At 42.5% G+C, this 19,643-nt stretch overlaps 1 protein-coding gene across 1 annotated transcript; it reads right to left on the bottom strand.

The window, feature by feature from the left end:
- Positions 1-327: 327 nt before the first annotated feature.
- LOC137154704 (inactive pancreatic lipase-related protein 1-like) lies at positions 328-19,436 on the bottom strand. Its single transcript, XM_067550462.1, has 12 exons — positions 19,388-19,436; positions 18,483-18,637; positions 17,136-17,261; positions 14,884-15,018; positions 13,303-13,411; positions 10,203-10,322; positions 9,845-9,964; positions 7,583-7,701; positions 6,057-6,186; positions 5,075-5,186; positions 1,728-1,895; positions 328-412 (listed from the first exon to the last, which is right to left on the bottom strand). Exons 1-12 carry the CDS (start codon positions 19,434-19,436, stop codon positions 349-351), a joined length of 1,407 nt encoding a protein of 468 aa, XP_067406563.1. The 3' UTR covers positions 328-348.
- Positions 19,437-19,643: the final 207 nt, after the last annotated feature.

Genomic DNA, 19,643 nt, shown 5'->3' on the forward strand with positions numbered 1-19,643 from the left:
TTGGGGTCGTATGGGAGTGACTGAGACCAGGATTTATTTCAGTGTGTCCTCTGATTTGAGACAAACAACTCACCTCCTTAACAGGTAACAACCTCCCTGATCACTGTGCTAATGTATCATGTCCTTGTACCCCATATTCCATATGTTTGCATCGTTGAACATTGCGTTGAACATCTTCCACAGAAGGAGTGTGTCTTGTACATTTGGATAGTGGCCAGCACCCTTTGGGTTCTCCACAGTGCAATGCTGATAAAACATTACACAAAGATTGTTTCTAACAAGCGAGACAGTTATGCATTATCAACTTTTATTAATATTAACATACAGCGCTGACATTTTTGTATGTTATTAGCAAGATGTAAGAGTTTGCAGAACGTTCTCTCGCACAGTTTCGCTGCCACAGAAATTAAACCTGAGGAGAAAAATATATGTAAAAATGCTTTTAGTATGGCTAGATTTATTTATTTTTGTAATTGTGCCAGTGACTTTGTAATAGAATAAGCCAGTCTAATTTGTTTTTTGACAAACCTATGATAGAATGTTTTTACATTGAAACAAGCAAATGCCGTGGGAGGCTAAACGTGAAATATTATTTCCTGCTAAAACAACAAGGGACTGTCTTCATCCTGATTGGTTGGCCTCTCTTTTTTGGATTCATTCCTTGGGTTTTATACCTTTCCTGTTGCATATGCATGCCACCAGCACTAGAGAGATGATAACTGCTTGGTGCACGTAAGGGCATGAATAAACGGAAAAGCTGATGGGGATGTTTATGTGAACAGTATCCCTCGGCATGTTGATCTGCTGAATGCAAAACCAGAACTGAACTTGTACGCTCTGCTGCACTGTAGTTCACTGGGCTGTGGACATTTTGGTTGGCTTGAGATTTCCCCCACCACATCTCTATTTCTAGGGAATGGACTTTAGCTATGTGATTTTAATTATATCCAGGACCCATTTAATGTACCTCCCCCTTCAGAAGGGCAGAAAAGGTATTGCAACACCATTGCTGGTTAACTGATTGCATACATGCTGTTTTAAAAGAATTAATTTAACAAGCACCTTCCAATCAGTAACTGCCATGCAGTACATGGCTTCTCCAGCCTAAGGTCTTAAGGCCTGATCCAAAACCCACGGAAGTCAATGAGAGTAGTTCAGTGGAGTTCAGTGGTTATGGATCAGGCCTTTAAAGCACAATTTATAACTATTAGATCTGTCTATGGGAACTGAAGACATATTATCTTTATCGCTTACTCTTCCAGAGCCTGATCCAACATCCATTAAAATCAGTGAAGAGACTCCTGTTGACTTGAATGGACAGTGGCTCAGACCCCCTAATGTAAGTTTTAAACACTGATGGCCAATCTCTAGTATAAAACTTGTAGTACCCTGTAGACTGATGTCTGGAAACTTGAGCTGTGCTGATTACCTAAACCACAGTTAATCTTTCCTACACAAAGCACAGAGGTTTACACAAAAACTTCGTTCTTGTTGAAGCAAAACACTGGTGTTTTTATAATTTTTCCTTGAAGATATGTAACAGAAATATTTAATGTACCAGTGAGCTACATCAGTATCTTGTGGGAAAGGAAAGTAAAAGTTTCCCTCTTCTTTTTTTTTTTTCCATGCTCTAAATAGCTATTCTTGTGCAAGCACTATTACCTCATATCTAAAGCTGAGCTTGTGTCCCCTTAATAATTTGAGATTTTCACAATAAGTATACATACACATTTCCATCTTTTCCAGCTTGTACTGTGACCCGTGATGCTCCAAATGTGGGTAGAGTTGCGTTTAGGACATGGATATTCCAAAGAAATTTGACTTTAGTAATTGTCCCAACATTATCTTCAACATCAATGAAGTGGGTATGTGTATCGCCTGATTTGAGGGTCCCCCTTAAAACAGAAAAGTATATAAACAGGTGATGTCCAGTGAGGTTTAAATACTTACTAATACAATATAACTGTTTGAGTAGCTACAGTAGCATGTTGATAATGAACATGACCTTCAGCTTGTCAAACAGTAAGGATCTTATTGTCCAGCTTACCTCAATGTAATGTAATTGTTCATGTAACATAAAAATGTGTAAATGAAATGTTCTTGTCCTCATGTGAAATCAATGTTCATTGGAATGTGTTAAACTGCTGATCAAAGGGATGTTTGCCTGCATGGTCAGATTTAGGGGCAGATGACCCATGTAACTGTCTGGGGTGTCGGGGTTGGAGGGGCGCCAGGGGACTGTCAGTGTGCGCTTTTTGTTGTTAGCGAACAAAATGGAAGATAGAATGTTTGAAGTAAAATCCTGCAGGTATTCTGTATGAGGATTCATTTTTCACTAGCCTCCTAGAATGTTCTGGACCTTTGTAGAATCCTGTGGAATCTTCCAGACTTTCTGAAAACTACATTTTAGTTATTCTTAAAATTAAAAAGTTTCTATAAGCTTAGAGGAAACTAATTTATTTTTTATTCGCTTATATATGGCATGAATAAATACAGCGTGAAAATGTATTGTCTTATATGACAGGGATAAATCATGCATGCAAATTGTGCATCAGTGGGCTAGAAATGCAATAAAAATAAGGTATTCAAAAGCTGAACAAATGAGGGGATGGCACCGAAGACGCTCCTTGTCATGGATGCCATTTGGTCTAGGGCCGATCCTGTTTTCCTGGTTTGCCCATGCACTACAGTGCCTCACCTATATTAAAATATAGTGTCCCAGGGGACAGAATTAAAACACAATGCCCCGAGGGTTGGCGGCAGCAAGGTTTCATGTGGTAGTGTAGGCAGGGTCTCAACCATGTTTTGCACATAGATTAGACCTGTTTTATCTTTAGTTCAGTTGCAGAACACAGGCCTGGTGCCATATGTACTACAAAATGTCGGTGTGTAGAATCGAAGTCAGGAGACACCCACATTTTCAGTGCGTCTCTGACATGGTTGGCTTGGTAATGCAGGGAGAGCCTTAGGGCAGGGGGAGGCTCTAGCAAGAACAAAATTTAAAAAATCTACTCCTTAAACGCCAAGAAACTGCATGCATTGCTGCAAAATGTCAGGTGGAGAAGGCAAAGATACCCCAGTGACCTTTGGGATTCCAGGGGTAGTCTTTTCAGTGAATCACTTCTTCAACTGCTTTTAGTCTCCCATTAGAGACAATGGATCAAATTCTGCTCTGACCTCGAGTGGCATAAATCCAGAGTAGTTCCATTTACAAAGAACTCATTAAAGAAGTGGGCTTTGAGAAGCGATTTAAAGAAGAAGAGGGAGATGACAAGGTGAACGGGATTAGGAAGGCAGTTCCAAGCACAGAGAACACATGGGAGTGGGCGTGGGGAAAGGATATAAAGAGAGACACAAATTGGCAAAGGATGTGTGTGGGTTGCCCATCAAGTAGAATGTACAGTACTTGGTAAGTACTTGGTGCTAGAGCCATGCCTTTTGTTAGCATCCCCTGAGGTTCTAAATCCAATCTAGCTGAATAGAATATATAATGAAAATGACTTAAACTGTCCCCCCATTAGATCTACTTCCTCTTGGGCTTTCCATGGCAGCATATTACTAACCAAACCAGATAAATAATAATCCAGCATTCACATATCAAATTGCAGCAGAAAATGCAATGCTTTGCAATGTATAGCTTTATTGAATGTGCATCTCAGCTGGGATTTTCAAAAGATCCTAAGGGAGCGAAGCACCTAGTTCCCACTGAATTTCAAGGGCATTTGAGCATCTTCAACTTCAACGGGAATTTAGGCTCTTTTAAAAAATGCAGCTTGCTAACGCTGAATCCTTTAGCAGCGTACATTTAAATGTACATATAATTCATCCAAAAAATGTTAAAAGAGCATTGTTAATGTTGCAAAGTCAAGCACTCAAAAGTTAGGAAACACCGGAATTAAGGCTGCCCACACAATTTTAATTTGGCCTTTTTGTGTGTATACATTATGATAGAGACTCAAATCACACAATTGCATACTATCTCTTTTAAATTACATGATCACGTATTACCCATCTTCCTCTGTTCCTGCCCTGCCGCACCAACCTCTACCCCCTGGCTACTGCTCCCTCCCCTTTGATTGCCAGCCTCCCCCCCACGCCCTGCACTCTGGCTCCAGCAACCTCCACTCCCCATTAGTCTGTTCTGAGTTCCGGTTCCTTGCACCTCCTCACATTTCTGCATGCAAACCAGGCTGTTTCTGCCTCCTCCTTGCTGCTGGGCATGGGGGAGCTTTGAGGATACAACAGAAACAGTGTCCCTATTCTAGGGTCCTGTGCCTGGTAGCCCGGTGGCCCCTGGCTGCCGAGAGCAACATCTGCAGGGAAAGTCTTGCTCAGCCCCTGCAACCATGGGATAGAGCATACTCAGTGGCTTTGTTGGGATGGTGCATGCAGTCTGGTTGCAGATAGCAGCTGTGAGGGGCTGGTGCATACTCCCTGCAGGGGAGAATTCAATACCAAACTCTAACAAGTCTCTACTAAGCATGTGCAAACTGAGATTTTTTTCAGAGGCTCATAACTTGGCCAAATGTGGGTGAATTTTCAGGGAGATGGCAAAAGACAGGTTTTATGAAAGAAAGTGTCAGGCAATCTTAATTATAGGCAGAGCTGGTAGCACCACTTATAATAGCACCATAAAGGACACAACATTTTACAAACATGCAAAAGATAAAGGATCAGAATTATATTAGTGTAAATCCATAGTAACATGTTTTAATTCAGTTAAGTTACATGGTGTAACTGAGATGAGAATCCAGCCCCAGGTTCTTGTATCCTTACAGTTATCAAAGAAGTAGGGCTAAATTCTAACACTTCTTCTGGTATAAATCCAGAGTCAATACAGTTAATATGAATTTACACCACTGTATGTGAGAATTTGGCCTGTAGATTAAGAAGATGCATTAATGAAAAATAGATATATTTAGAGTGACCAGATAGCAAGTGTAAAAAATCGGTAGGCGCCTATATAAGAAAAAATCCTGAATGTCCCTATAAAATTGAGACATCTGGTCACCCTAGATTAATTAAATATTCTAATAGCAGAGAAGCTCATTTTCCAATATAATACTGAACTTACTCAAAAATTTGATATTGCATAGTGTTTCCTCCGGTTCCATACAGGGCGATATTTATATATCCACTCACTTTACTCTTTCCAGAAAGTGCCACAGATACTTTATACCTCCATCCTACATAGCAGAAATTAAAGGAATTAGATTGTACTCATGTAAAAACAAATGCAACATGTCCAGTTTGATTTTCTAGCAGTACTTTATGTTTTAGGGCAAAACAAAGAAAAAACTTGGCTGTCACTTCACTTTGAGCTCAAGATTAAATCCTGGTCTGATTGGAATGACGAAAATAGACTAGACTAGACTAGACTAGAATAGAATGCTTTTATAGGAGAATACTAGGAGCCTGATTTTCCATGGCTTTGCACACTGTTCAGTTATATATAGAGCCATGCAAAATGACTGTAAACCCTAGCAAATCAGAATTCTCCTCTCACACTGGTAGTAGCGCTTTATTCCCAGTTTGCACAGTGTGAATGACTACACAAAGAACCAAGGCAGAGGAAATTCATGGACTTTATGTTCATTTGTGAAAAATAGTCCATAACATGACAGAAGGAACATATCGCATGGAATATTGACCAGGAAAGTATCTATTCACAACTTGGGGGTGTGGTAAGGAACAACACTGGAGTGAGAACTGGATCTTTTGATCCATAAGGAGGGCAAAGAGGACTTAAAGCATCCAAAGGCCAGAGGAGTAGTCCGTCTAGGGGGACTTTCTGTTGGTTTACAACTGGGAAAGGTGGCTATGCTGCCTCCTACTCCAGCTGCATCCCCTCCCCCAGCGTAAAGGGAAGGAGCTATGTTGGGGGCTTTCTGGTGTTGGCAAGACAGGGAGGGGAAGGGGCATGGTGGTACAGAGCTCTGCTACATTTGATCCTCAACCATGATAAGATCCTTCATCTGTTAAAACTAATGGGAAATATTTTAAATTACGTTGGCGCTTACAAGCGAGTGGGAGCAAGTAAAAAAGTAGGAACTTACGAGCAAAAGCCTTCTCACTGGCAGTATTCAGATAAAGTTTCTGGATCCCAGAGGTAACTCTGTCCTTAAACTTAATTGCATTGTGACCCATTTGGGGGCATCCGTTTTTGGGACATGGGAAGCAGGTTCCCTAATCGAAATACATGTGCCCATTAATGAGGATCTAGCCCAAGACAACAGGAAAAAGGCATTTTGCCACAGCCACTCTAAAAATACAACTGTTTCTATAGCACTGCAGCAGCAAGTTGCAGACCCGCCCCATTCTCTCTCTTTCTCTTCCCCCACCAGGAAAAGCTCATGTGAATTCGTCTATTCCCTCCAATCCTCCGCACTGCCTGATTTTCAGAACCATCATCACAGACCATGACCAGACAGCAAGTAAGTGTAAAAAACCAGGACACTTTTTTTTTCCGGGGGAGGGGTACAGTTGCGTATATAAGACAAAGCCCCCTAATATGGGGTCCTGATAATATTGGGATGTCTGGTCACCCTAATCACTACTATCAAGCTGATGCCATGCAATCCTATAGCCCTGCTAGTAATATCCCTATGTGGCCATGAGTGGTGTAGAAAAATGGTGCTGAGCCATGTCTATGGGCCAACTTCAAAAAGCCAGTCAGCTTGAAATGAGCCTCCCTAGAGAGGGCAGGAGGAGGAAGGGCTCTGTCTGGCACCTCACTGATCTGGAGGCGTGAATGTCTCCTTTGTACTTCACACCAGTTTGTTGTTCACTGAGCGGAGGCGTCTTCATTCCTCTGAGTTCCCTGTCTTAAAATCAGTGCTTTAGAATGGGGGTATCAGATAGGGACTCTCATTCTCCCCGGCTCATCTAAAGAGGGTCTGTAAAGTGCTTTGAAGATGCAAAGGTTTATGTAAGGGCAAGGTATTATTGTTATTTACCCCTTGCGTGTGGAGCTCAGTTCTCTTCTAGTGGCAGCTGGGCCATAGATCTAGGTTGATGAGCCTTGGCTAACAGAGCTGGGTCATGGGTTATATGTGGAGCTATGGGACAGAAGAAAAGGCAGGGGATTTGGGCCACATCCCATCTGTATTTGTTCCCTGAAGCCATCAGGTCGTCAGGGGATTCACTGAACCGTACGGTAAATTATTTTAGTTTCCACCATTCTGAAAAAATTATATTTCATAATGCTAAAATGTGGGGGCTTTGCTAACTTCTTAGATGAGTACAGTAAATAATTACCGGGGCAGATTCTTCCCCGTGCCTGAGCCCCTCTGACACCGCGGGATGAGGGGTTGCAGGAGCAGCTCTAACTCCTGCGTAAGAGCTGCATAAGGTCTCTCAGATCAGTGTAGAACCAGGCACAGCTTTGCTCCACCATGCCCCGCCCCTGCCTCATTCCCCACTGCCGCCCCCCAACACACCCCGTCCTTCCCCTTGTGCCTGCACTCACGCAGTGCAAAGTGGCCTGAACCACCTAGGCGCCGGTTCTATTGCATGCAGGTTCACAGACAGGAGCCACTCTTTTTGTAACTGACCCTTTCCCTGGGATGTGAGAATGACTTACTGTCTCAAAAATATCATATGAAGCACAGGTGTATCCTAGAAAGCCATCGGGAGAGATGATGCTTTCGGAATAATATTTGTAACTTCGCAAATGATTACAAGCAACAAAGTCACGAGTTCCTGTGGAAAGAAGCGCCTATTAAATATCACACTACAAGGCGTTTGGTTTTTCTTTTCTATAAAATATTCAGCTTGGAATCATGGTATTGCACTAACCATGTCATTTGACTGATTCATAAACCCCACATTACATTGTCAGAAGTGCAGGCAGCACCTGAGTTGCAATTTGAGACTTTCAGAGTTAGTCTGTATACAGCAAAAACAACGAGAGTTCTGTAGCTGACGAAGTGGGTTGCAGCCCACGAAAGCTTATGCCTGCAGAAATTTGTTAGTCTTTAAAGTGCTACAGGACTCTCGTTTTTTTAGTTTGAGACTTATTTCGTCAGTGACTTTATTCCCGCTTTGTGAAGTGCACGAAGTACCGAATGTGTACAATGCAGATGAATAACAAACGTAGGGTCCACTTGTGTAATCCTTGTTCATGTTGGTGAACACTTACTCACACGAGTAGCTTCTGTTGTATGATTAATTGCATTAATGCTCACCAATATGAATAAAGGTCCTCTGTAGGAACAGCTCACCTTAGCATTATATAAAAGGAAACAAAATGCAGGGTGTTAAGTATTATGTCCTCCTTAACACTGAACTTCCTGGAATAATGCTGATTTATGCCACCTGAGGATCTGACCTGCTGATTATTAGGGAGGAAGGAGGGGCGTGTTATATTTTATATATGTTATTTTGTACTAAAATTCCTTAAATGTTCTGGGTTTAGGTTAAAAAAGAGGTAATGAAGAGCAAGGGTTTTTTGTGCATCATTATTAATAGAGAGCTTAATCCTGCAGTGCTTACACAGGCAAGGATTTGTGAGTAAAGATTGCAGAAACAGGCCAGTAATTGCAAAAAAGAAATTGATAGACTCATACATTTTAAGGTGCTCATGTTGATGTAGGAAAAGAGAGGATATCTAGGAGAGAAATCAGGAAATTTTTCAGATTTTTATGTTTGATGAGCTGAAAGGGAAAATAAATTTCTGCCGTAGTTGTGGTGTTGTCCTTACAGTATGGCTTGATTTATCAAACGTGATTTCCCAAAGATGTAAAGGTTTGTGCCTGCAGAACCCTTGGCAGTTTTGGGCTCTTAGACTGCAAGTTTTTGGGGGGCTGGGTACGTGCTTTATTTATGTTCTGTCAAGCATAATGTAAATTTAGAGTACTATATACAGGTTTCTTAACAATAGCAGGGTGTATTCAGAGTGTACAAAATAAGGAACACATATGAATGTGGATGATCTCTCATACCACAAATCCTTCCAACTGCCTAATAATAGAAACAAAAATTACATTATTCCAGTGCAACCCACGTTGGTAACAGGTAACTACAGAATAGAAACACATTTAAACTTAGCTGCTATCGCTCACAAAACAATTGAAGCCAGAGATCCCATAGCAGAAATAGACACGAATGTTATTGTTCCACCCCAGCTGCCAGGTGACTTCATAAAAGAAACAAAGCTGAAGGCTGTTGTTCCAAAGCTAAACTTTCCAGCGCAGTTGGAGGAGGGTTTGTTTCTCTTAATAGATAACTGGCAGCAGTTTCGGATGAGAGAGAACAATGAATGACTGTTTGTTTCTATTGTGGAGTTATCTGGGAACAACAGTGCAAGGTGCACTGGAACAATCCCGCCAAAGATTGTTCCTGTTGTTTGGCAGCGTGATGGACTAGTTACAGTAAACTCAAGTTAATCTCGCTCTGATACATCCAAAGTTGGAGAGTTTGAAGAGTGGTTCAGCCCAGGTCCTGGAAGGAACATGGCTGGTGGGATCTGGGTCTTTGCAGACCCATGGAGCCCAAACACATGTGGAAAGGGAGCAGGAGCTATGGCTGTTTCTCCTCGCCCATTAACCTTGTACAGATACCCACAGCTTGACAGTGCAGGCTTTCCAGATGGTTGGAGGTGAAGCCTCCAAACCTCAGTCAACCCCAAAGCAAAGCCCTCATGCTGCTCATTCTTTAATCCCTCTACCAGAACTGTACATTTGGACCATACTAACAGTTTCACAGTTATATGTGACTGTTATTGTTGGCCTACATAAAGAAAATAATAAAAAATAGTTGAACTAAGAAGTCGGCTGCTATGTTAGGTCAAATACATTTTGATGTTGACCCTCAACAGAAGTCATCATCGGCTTAATATATTTACCTTCCCAGATTCCATCAATGTCAACAATCTGTGAAACAGGATTCTTCTTACATCCTGGCATGTAAATTCCTCCATTTGGATAAAAATCAAGATGTCCTATAGCCTGGTTGATTCCAAAACCTGCAACATTTGTAACAGGGATAAGCAAATTTTAATTTACATACAATCATGTATTTCTGAGCAGCAGCTGTACATAATAGGGCTATAGATTGTAAGCTCTTTGGAGCAAGGACTGTTTTTTTTTTCTGTGTTTGTACAGCCCCTAGCACAATAGGGCTATATTCTGTGACTGGGACTTCTATCACAGGTGCTATCACAGTACAAATTAATAATAATAATGCTGCAGCTGAAAACTTACCCATATAGGGAATCGTAGGAGCTGAATCAGTATGAATAATATCAACAAAGTCTGCATCAGTCTTATCCAACCTGACTTCAATTGGAGTACCTTGAAAATAAGGCTGAGCAGGATCCAGTCCTTAAAGAAATATATGCACAATTAAATGTGTGTACTTATGTGTGTATATAAATATAGATATATTTTATATAGATAGCTATACTACTGTATATAATTTAAGATGTGGCTATGGAGGCTATAACATTTTATTCATTTCAGAATTGGAGGAGCTAACAAATAGATAGCATGATGGATCTCTCAGTGATGAACACCGTGGGTCTTCAGCTGGTGTAGATTGGTAGCGCCACTGAAGTCAGTGGAATGAAACTGATTCACACCAGCTGATGATCTGGCCTTGTAAATGTCTATACTAGAATTCCAACCATTGCAACACAGATGGTTGTTTTATCGGCCAAGGTGTTTAAAAAAAAAAGAAAAAAAGTGGAATTGCCTAAAGTGAGGGGCCTAAGTTCACATCCCTGAATGGCCTGATTCTCAGAAGGGCTTGAGGTCAGTAGGAGCTGTTGGGATGCTTGAAAATCACAATGCTTATTTAGGTGCCTAGATACAGAGTTTGGATCCTAACTTTAGATAACTAGTTTGGATAATAGCATAGAACTGAGAGACGTTTTCTTTCTCATTCACTGCATCCCCATCTCAGGTGCTTATAAAATCCTGTAAATTACAAAGCATTTATTATCCTGTGCTGGTGTCTGTTGCTTTCCCTGGGCAGGAGCTTTAGTTTTAGTTTTAAATTGAATTTTGCAGACTACTAGACTAAGGGATAGCAGGCCCAGACTCTTTGGAAGAGGCTATAATGGAAAAGAATAGTTAATAAAATCTGAAATTGGCTTCTGGGGGGGAGGAGGTTTTTCTGCCTAATGCGCATTCCCCTTGGCCTGGCCTGTGTGATGAACAAGGAGTCCAAGCAAGCAGCTCGTCTGGGTGAGCATTGAACATGGCTGTAAAACAGCGTGACACGGAAGTCTGTGGGATGCATGAGCTATGTTTTTAGAAACAGGTAAGTAAATGTGTATTCATGTGACAGATAAGACTGCGGTGCAGAAGCTATCTTGGCATGGTGACTAACACCCTACTAAAAAGCAGTCAAATGGCAACTTGTCTGGGCTGTGCTTATAAAGGGCGAACTCCACCGCCCTGAAGTAAAGGTGCTTTGTGTGAGTCTCCTATGTGGCTGTTGACAGGAGGAACTCCTCCACCCATCCCTCCAATCCAGAGCCAAGCCACTGACCACTCTGTCTGCAGCTGTTACGCAGGCCCATGAGTAGCAGCAGTGGCCACAGGCTGTTGTGCTCGCTCTCTCTCTCTCTCTCTCTGAATTCAAAGTAGATTTTCCTGCCAGTGGATCTGTGCAGTGGGCAGACTCAGTGGCCATGCTGTTGTCACCCTCCCCACCCACTTATGAACCTCTTGCACACACCGCTGGAGATAGCTACTGTGGAGCAGGTGATTGTGGAATCCTCTTGCACATTCTGTTATGCTGCTTGGTCTTCTTTTGTGCAACAGAACAGTGGCATTTCTACCGCAGTTCAAGCCTTGTGCATCCAAGGGCTTGAGGGAGAGGGGGTCAGGATTTTTGCCCTAATACCAGTAGGTCATAGGGCCTGATCCTGCAAGATGCTGAGTGCTCTGTCCATGCTTCAGCTAAGCACGTTAGCATGTGTTTAGCCTTATGCACTGGAGTAGTTCCATTGACACCACTAGGACCACTCACATCCTTTAAGTTAAATACATGCTTAAATGCTTGGCTGGACTGGGGCCAGAGAGCCCAGCATTTTCCAGGATCAAGCCCTAAAATAATTGCTATGGGCAGTTTCACTGCACAGTTTTGTTTGCTTGTTTTTTTAAAAAAACCTCAGAAATTAAAAAGAATCTGCTGGAGAATGAACAAAAATGAAAATGAATGTGTATAAATGCATGCCCCAGATGTGAAGGGTTTGATGTAAACCCAGCAAAGCAGGAAGATTAAAGGGTTACATTTGAAAGTTCAACCTTCTGTCTTTGGTACATCAATTTCAGACAATCCTTTTCTGGGAACTGATATTGGACAGCAAAACCCTGGCACCAAACAATTAACTCTGCTCACAGCTTAGCTGCCTACAGAGCACACTTTTCTGGGGCCTCCAAGCAGTGGGTGATCTAAAATACCAGAAGTACTCCTGCACCTGCACAATAAACTGGATTAACGAGAGAAGGGACTGATAGGAGAAAAACTGCCAGGATAAGGAAAGTAGGAATTGCCATGTCAAGCCTGCATTGTCATAATAGGGTTGGGCGAATGCTTTGGAAAAATCAGACCCTATAAAACTGGCTCAGGTAAAATGCGTTAGATGACCCTAGATTGTTGTGTTAAATGTGTTGTGTTAAATGACCCTAGACTGCACTGAGTAGCCTTAGTGGCATGGCAGTGTGTTCCTGTGTCATAATGTTAAGTCACGATGGACCAAGCCAGAATAGCCCATGCTCCCTGGGTCCATCCTTGGAACACAGGAGACAACAGAAAACCAGCTGTATGGAGCAGAGGCCAGCCATATTCTAGGGATGGCATGCTGGTGCAGGTCACTAGTCCATGTTGCTAGCCATCTCCTGCGCACTGCCCTTCATGCAGAGATTCTTCGGGACAAATTTAGCCCTGACATAAGAAAATCTCAGGGACATTTTGCAGGGGGGCATATACCTTCCCTCCACCCAAAGATTGAAGTGTAGAGGAAGAATACCATGAAGGTGTCCTTATGGAAAGGGTAATCCCTTCCTGAGGGTGGGATGGAGTTATTGCAGAAGAGTACAATTTGCCCATTAGCCATATGCGGTTATGATACAGCTGAGCAGTTCTGATTCCAACCTGCAGGGGGCAGTGGCACACACTCATGCACATGTGCAAATACATACCATACATAAGCCAGTTCATCACACTGCATAGTTTTCCTGCAGTCAGATACTGCAGCTGTTTTAGTAAAAAATGTGAGGTAATGTTAAGGTTTAACAGTGCTCTCTTCAAATTCTTCACTGCTATAGAGTGATCTGTAATTCATTCACCTACCAGTTATTCTCCCAATGCCTCGCGTCCTTCTCCCTGTCTCTCCTGCAGCATGTGCTCCAAGACTATGACCAATGAAATGGACTTTGGACGGAGAGTATCCATATTGTTTCTGAGGAAAACATCGGTTTTAAGAAAGGGGAATCTATATTTTTACTAATATTAGGCCTACATAAGTTCCAGAGGGGTAGCCGGGTTAGTCTGTATACAGCAAAAGCAATGAGAGTTCTGTAGCACTTTCAAGACTAACAAATTTTAGACCAAAAATTTGTAAAAGTGATACAGGACTCTTGTTGTTTAGGCCTAGATAGAAGCTCTGGCTTACAACTAAAGCCAGAAATGGGCTGTGCAGGAGAGAGTTTCATGGAATGGGAGGAAGGACAAAGTCCAGGGTGTACAGCTGCAACAGAACCATTCAGTAGCTGCTGCTGCAGCCTCAGGGCATTATTAACATCTGCAGCTTCTGCACACACGTGAGATTTTTGGCAGTGGATATTCCTGGATCCACCAGCCAGACACCTGGTTCCCTGCCGCACAGTGAATGGTAGTGCATTTCACATCTGTTGACATCCTGTTTTCACAGACTCATTAAGAATGTCAAGGGAAAAAATTCATGGCCACTCTTCTGTAGGGCACCCATGCTCTGCTAAGGCCTGATTCTCCACTGCTTTGCACCTTGGGTTGTAATTAGCCCCAGGGCAACATGAGTGTTAACACTACCGTTCTGATTTGCCTTTTGCACAGATGTAATTGACAGCACAGGCTGCAAGGCTACGGAGAGCCAGCCCCTTAGTATTTACACTAGCCGTAGGCAAACTAGTTCAGAAAATAATGGGAACTATCCCTCTTCCCAAAGCTTCGCTCATGCCTGGTTTCAAGCCTTTTAAAATCATTAGATTTAGGGACAGAGGAGAGATTTTCAAAGGCAAAAATGGCAGTTAGGTGCCTAATTCCCCAAAGTCTCAACTAGAGTTAGGCCCCTAATGGTACTTTCTGACTTTGGAAATGCCCCTCCCCCCCGAGCCTCATCTGATGTAAAATGGCAAGTTCCATTGACATCAATAGTGCTAAGATCTGGCCCTTAGTTTGATTACAGACCCACACCCAATCTCCACGCCCTGAGGCAACTGGGAAGATCCCACTTGTCCCCAAACACTCAGACCTACGTCACACTCTTCGTGGGTTGAGGAGGGGGCTCTGATCTCTCCTCCTGGGAGGTGGCTGTTGCTATCCAATGGCTAGTTACTGTAGGGTTTTGGATAGGTATCCCCGATGTGTCCTATAGCTTTTGCTGCTAAGAAGGGGTAATTTGCTGTGTTTATTACTTCTCTGTCTTTAAAACAACCCAACCCTTCACATCCACAAAAGTACATAAAAGTAATTGCAGAATAAAAATATTCAATCTCTGTTTATTATAGGGAAGTTGGCAGGACTTTGAAATCTAGCAGGGGATAACTGTGGGATCACAGTGGTTTCTTTTGCTGGTTACATGAAAATTCATTGTGATTGTCTATTTAGATTAGAATAATTTTCAGCAGTTTTATGACTATAACCCTATTGTGGAACTAGAAGAAGATCCCTTACCACAAGCACGTCTATAAAATAAGACACTTCAGCGCCCACGACACGGAGATTGTTTGATGCCTGGGTATATTGGCATCTTGACCCTCTACTCCAGTCTATACAGATACAGTTCACATCTTCCACTTCAAACATCCTCTGGTGCAAATATATATTTAAAAAGAACACAAGGAAGCATTATCAACCACTGGTTCAGATTGCTAACTATTTAAATAATACAGTAAGACTGACAATGCCATATGAATGCCCTGTAAATTTTTTCAAGTACAGGCCCTATAATATACCTGGGCTGTGTTCATGTCTTGAGTCTTTACTTAAATGATGTTGAAAAACAGCCTTTAAATGTTGTGTTCAGTTAGAAGCTTATATTTTTCGATGATAATTAAAAGGTAAGATAATTAATTTGTATAATCTGTATTTTTCAAACACAGGGATTTGTATTTTCAAGAGAATGCGTAAGTGGCTCCTGTCAGTTTTCATTGGTTTCACAGATATGGTTTTGTTTTAGCATCCACACACAAGAGCAGATATTTTACCATCTGTCACATCATATGAGGTTTTGCTTTTCTTGCTCTGACTGGTGGAATGGTTTGCTAGAGACGCCATGTTTTAGCAGGTGTGATATACTTTGTATTGTGTTATGTATTATATTATGCTCTGGATTATGTGTCAGTAATGCCAATTAAAACAATCGAACTTCTTGCAGATAAAGTACTTCTTGTTGTGAAGAAAGATGGCAGGATCTGGCCATATATCCCTGTGGTTCTCAAACTGTGATCAGAGGCCCACCAGCCTCCTTGATGATCTGGAAACTAAGGTCATTTAAAACCAAGTAATGGGAAATTTGGAGGAGGGGACGAAAGATGGAGAAAGGAGGAGGATCCCGCACTGTGAGAAGGTTTGAGAAGCCGTGTGTTTGTGTATTGTTGCTTTCTGAGCTGCAAAAGTGTGGCTTTGTGCAGAGCTGACAACTAGAGGGCTCTTTTGGTATCATAAAGATGAGGAAACAGAATTTTACTGCTGGACCAGAGCCAAAAAAGGCTGTGCATGGCACCTGCTCTGGGCTAAATCCTGGGAGCTGGGGAATGCTGCCAATCAGCACCCCTCACTCCCAGCTGGCCAATGACTGCCAGAGATTCCCACAGGAGGAGCTACCTATTGGCCCACTGCGAGTGTCTCCCTCCCTTGCTGCCGGGACTGTCCCCCTTTCACCACCAGCCCCATCAATTTCCCCCACCCATTGATGCAGTTGGTATAATAAAGATGATGAAGCAGAATTTTACCAGACAGCAGGTCAGCTTTCCCAGGATGATTTGTTATTTTTATAAATGTTGGTAGATTTTATGAATGCCTATTTAGGAACAGAGGGATTATAACAAACCATAGCAGCAGCCTGTCTAGACCAATATAAAATGTATTTAAAAAATTAGGCCTAAGTGCCAAGTAATAATAAACTTTTGGATCAAAGACTAGGATGTGATTTTCAAATCTAGGGCTCCAGGCTTCCCTGGAATTAGTTACTGACTTGAGACAAAGAAATATAGGGCACAGCTTTCTTTAACAACATAGCCATTCTGATTACAAATGCTCATTCACAGAAAAACGTTTTGTATAAGAGGAGATGGTTCTGAAGATGAGTAAAAATGCATCAGAGAGGCAGCATGGCTTACTGGTTGGAATAGGAGTATTAATAAGACTTAGCACTACTCCTGGCCATGCCATCTCCCCAGCTACTACGGCCCAATTTGGTGTTATGGGCAGTCCCATTGCTTCTTGGTGGACCTTCCATCCTCATAACATGCCTGTACCCTGGTGACTAATCCAGCTCATTATCGGTAGAACTGGGAAGCAACAAGCTTGACCTCTCCCCCGTTTAACAAATTGTAGAATCGCCTTAATTTCTAAGCAGCATTTTGCTGCATTTTTTTTGTATACCCAGAGAAAAAACATTGATTGGACCAAATTCCGTTCTCATTTACATCTGTATAAATCCACTGATTTCAACACAGTGTAAATTTGGCCCATTTTGTTTAACATTTTTCCTGGAGGTGGAGCCAGAACTGAATAGATTTCTGTTGAACAACATTTTATGTCCTAAATTTGTAAAGATAGAAGTGAACAGCTTTCATCTTGTCAGCCCAGATGGCACGAGATACATTGGTTAGACATAGGGAAAAGGAATAATTTACAGGAATATATTCATAAATGTGAACTAAGTGACTTGAGAATGACAGAATATCCAGATAATACCATACCCTGCACATGTCCGACAACCAGTTTTCTTCTCCTTGGTCTATAAATCCATGGGTAATAAAGCGGGTTATTTTGCTTGCATTGAAATTTGAGTAGCCAATCGTTGATGGATTTATTGCAGTGATCTCCTGTTGCAGATATTAAAATAGTAAATGTTTAAACTATTTCCTATGAAGAGCTTATAAAAACAGTAACGTGAATAGAAAACAACTCTGTTATTATGTAAGCCCAGATCCTGCAAGCATTTACACCCGTACTTAACATTACATATGTAACAGTAAGGATTTGTCTACACTAGAAGTGCTACAGTGGCTCAGCTGCACTGATGCTGCTGCAGCGCGTCTGGTGAAGACGCTCTAGGCTGATGGGAGAGAGCTCACCTGTTGGCATTATAAATCCACCTCCATGAGAGGCAGTAGCTATATTGGTGGGAGAAGCTCTCCTGCCGACATAACTCGTGCACATTGGCACTTATGTCAGTGTAACTTATGTTGCTCAGGGGTGTGGATTATTCACACCCGTGAGCCACGTAAGTTATAGTGAGGTAAGTTCCAGTGTAGTCCAAAACAAAGTCCATGTATGTTTGCAGGACGGTGACTGAGGAGTTTTGCCACTGATTTTAGAGGGGCCAGAATTTCACCCTTAGTGTGTCCTTTCCATTTCTCACCAAATAACTTCCACGGCTACAGCTTTTCCTGACATTTCTCAATAGACACAGGAAAAATGCAAAGTGTGGCATGGGGTGACTTTCTGGGAAGAGAGAGCCTTCATTCTGTCGTTTGCATAGGGTTGGGGAGGTCTTTACTGGCTCTATTGAAAGACTCACCTGTCACATCCACCAGTAAGAAATCTGCCCCTTAAAACCCAGCCCTGGTCTACACTGACCTGGTGATTCGGCGGCAGTTGACAGGAGTTATGCAAGCTACGTTGAGTAGCTTGAGTAACTCCAGTCGACTGCTGTGCTTCCCTTCTGTGCGGTGCCTTCACTGCACTGCGCTGACGGGAACTGTGTTCCTGTCAATGCAGCACTACACCACTTGAGGGGGTGATTTATCAGCGTCGACTTCTGGATCGATTGAGCGGGTCTTCACTGACCACTCAATCGATCCAGATAGGTCGATCTAACAGCGGCGACTTTGCCGCGTCAGTATAGACATACCCTCAGTGAAACTTTTGGTAGGCTGGACAGGAAATTTCTGAGAGGCTGAAAAATGCTGTCTCTTGACCACATTGGAGAGTTGGCTATTTCTATCACTGTTCTTAGGAACACCAGGAACACTGAAAGGTGCGATTTCTCTGTTTCTGTGTGTACATGTCTCTTGCAATATTTAAACAGCAACAGGTCTTACTTGAAAGTTATTAGGATTCTTTTTTGTGTAAAGAAGGAAGCGGGTGTTTATCTTTTCTGGAGTCCATGGTAACTTGACCACTGGTCTTTCTGTCGTTCCAGACCATGGTATATCATCTGTGAAGCACCCCAGCCGTTCAAAGCAAACTTGGCTGCCTGTAGCACACAGATCAAATTGTTAGGGTGCGAACGAGCAAAGATATGGTAGGTTCTAATTGTCACACTCTGTCCCAACAGCACTTTTCCTCCAGTGGTCTCGGAGCTGTCTGAACAAGGAACCTGCATTCGGGACTACCACAGCTGCAGTCATTGCCATTGGCATAGCACAGCAACTGCTCTCTCCCTGTTCTCCCAAAGCCTCAATCCATCCCCAGAGTGCAAGGAGAGGATGGCCATACCACCGTCTGCACAGCCCCACAGAGTAGGGCCAGCATGCCGTGGAGAGTATGCTGCAGCCCCTGATGGGGTTTGCTCTCCTGCTCTCTGGGGAGCATTCCTTTACAGGCTCCCCCTGGCTCTGCACCGTCCCTGCTCATGGGCAATGTGCACAATCTGGACCTAACTGATTACCAGCTAGATTGTGCCCGTGCTAGTCCGAATGCACAAGGGAAGAAGTGGTTGCAAAGATCCTTTCACTTGACCAAGTGGCCTTGTGGAGAAGACCAGAATAACAGCACTCTTTGGGGAAAGAAATCTCCCCATACTTCCTGTGGTGTGAACCCAGCCTGGGACTTCCAGAGGGGATGGCAAACTGTACCTCTCACCCGTCTTACAAAACGAGCTGCAAACTAAAATATTCATTACGCATAGAACTTTCATCACATAGAGCAATATCCTAGCAAAAGAAAACGATTGTGATCAGAATAGAAATGCTGTATTGAAATTAACATAAATCCTATGCCTTACCTCTGGCTGTACCAAGTAGAAAAAGGACAAGAATCCAAATTCCAAGCATCTAGAACAAGTCAAAAGGAAAAAGCTTAGACTGGCTAATCCATCTGATAGGCAAATCTTTGTATCAATTGTTTTTTCTCATGATAAATCTGTAACTATACCATGCAATGACAATGTCTCAGCAGCAGCTTTTACTTGACAAGATAAAAAAGTGACTTACGGTGCAATGCTCTACCGTGAGTCCCAAGGCATTGCTAAACAAACTATG

The sequence above is a fragment of the Emydura macquarii genome, unplaced genomic scaffold, assembly GCF_026122565.2.
Source record: "Emydura macquarii macquarii isolate MOO-44397 ecotype Brisbane River unplaced genomic scaffold, CSIRO-AGI_Emac_v2 contig_1297, whole genome shotgun sequence".
Lineage (NCBI taxonomy): Eukaryota > Metazoa > Chordata > Testudines > Chelidae > Emydura > Emydura macquarii.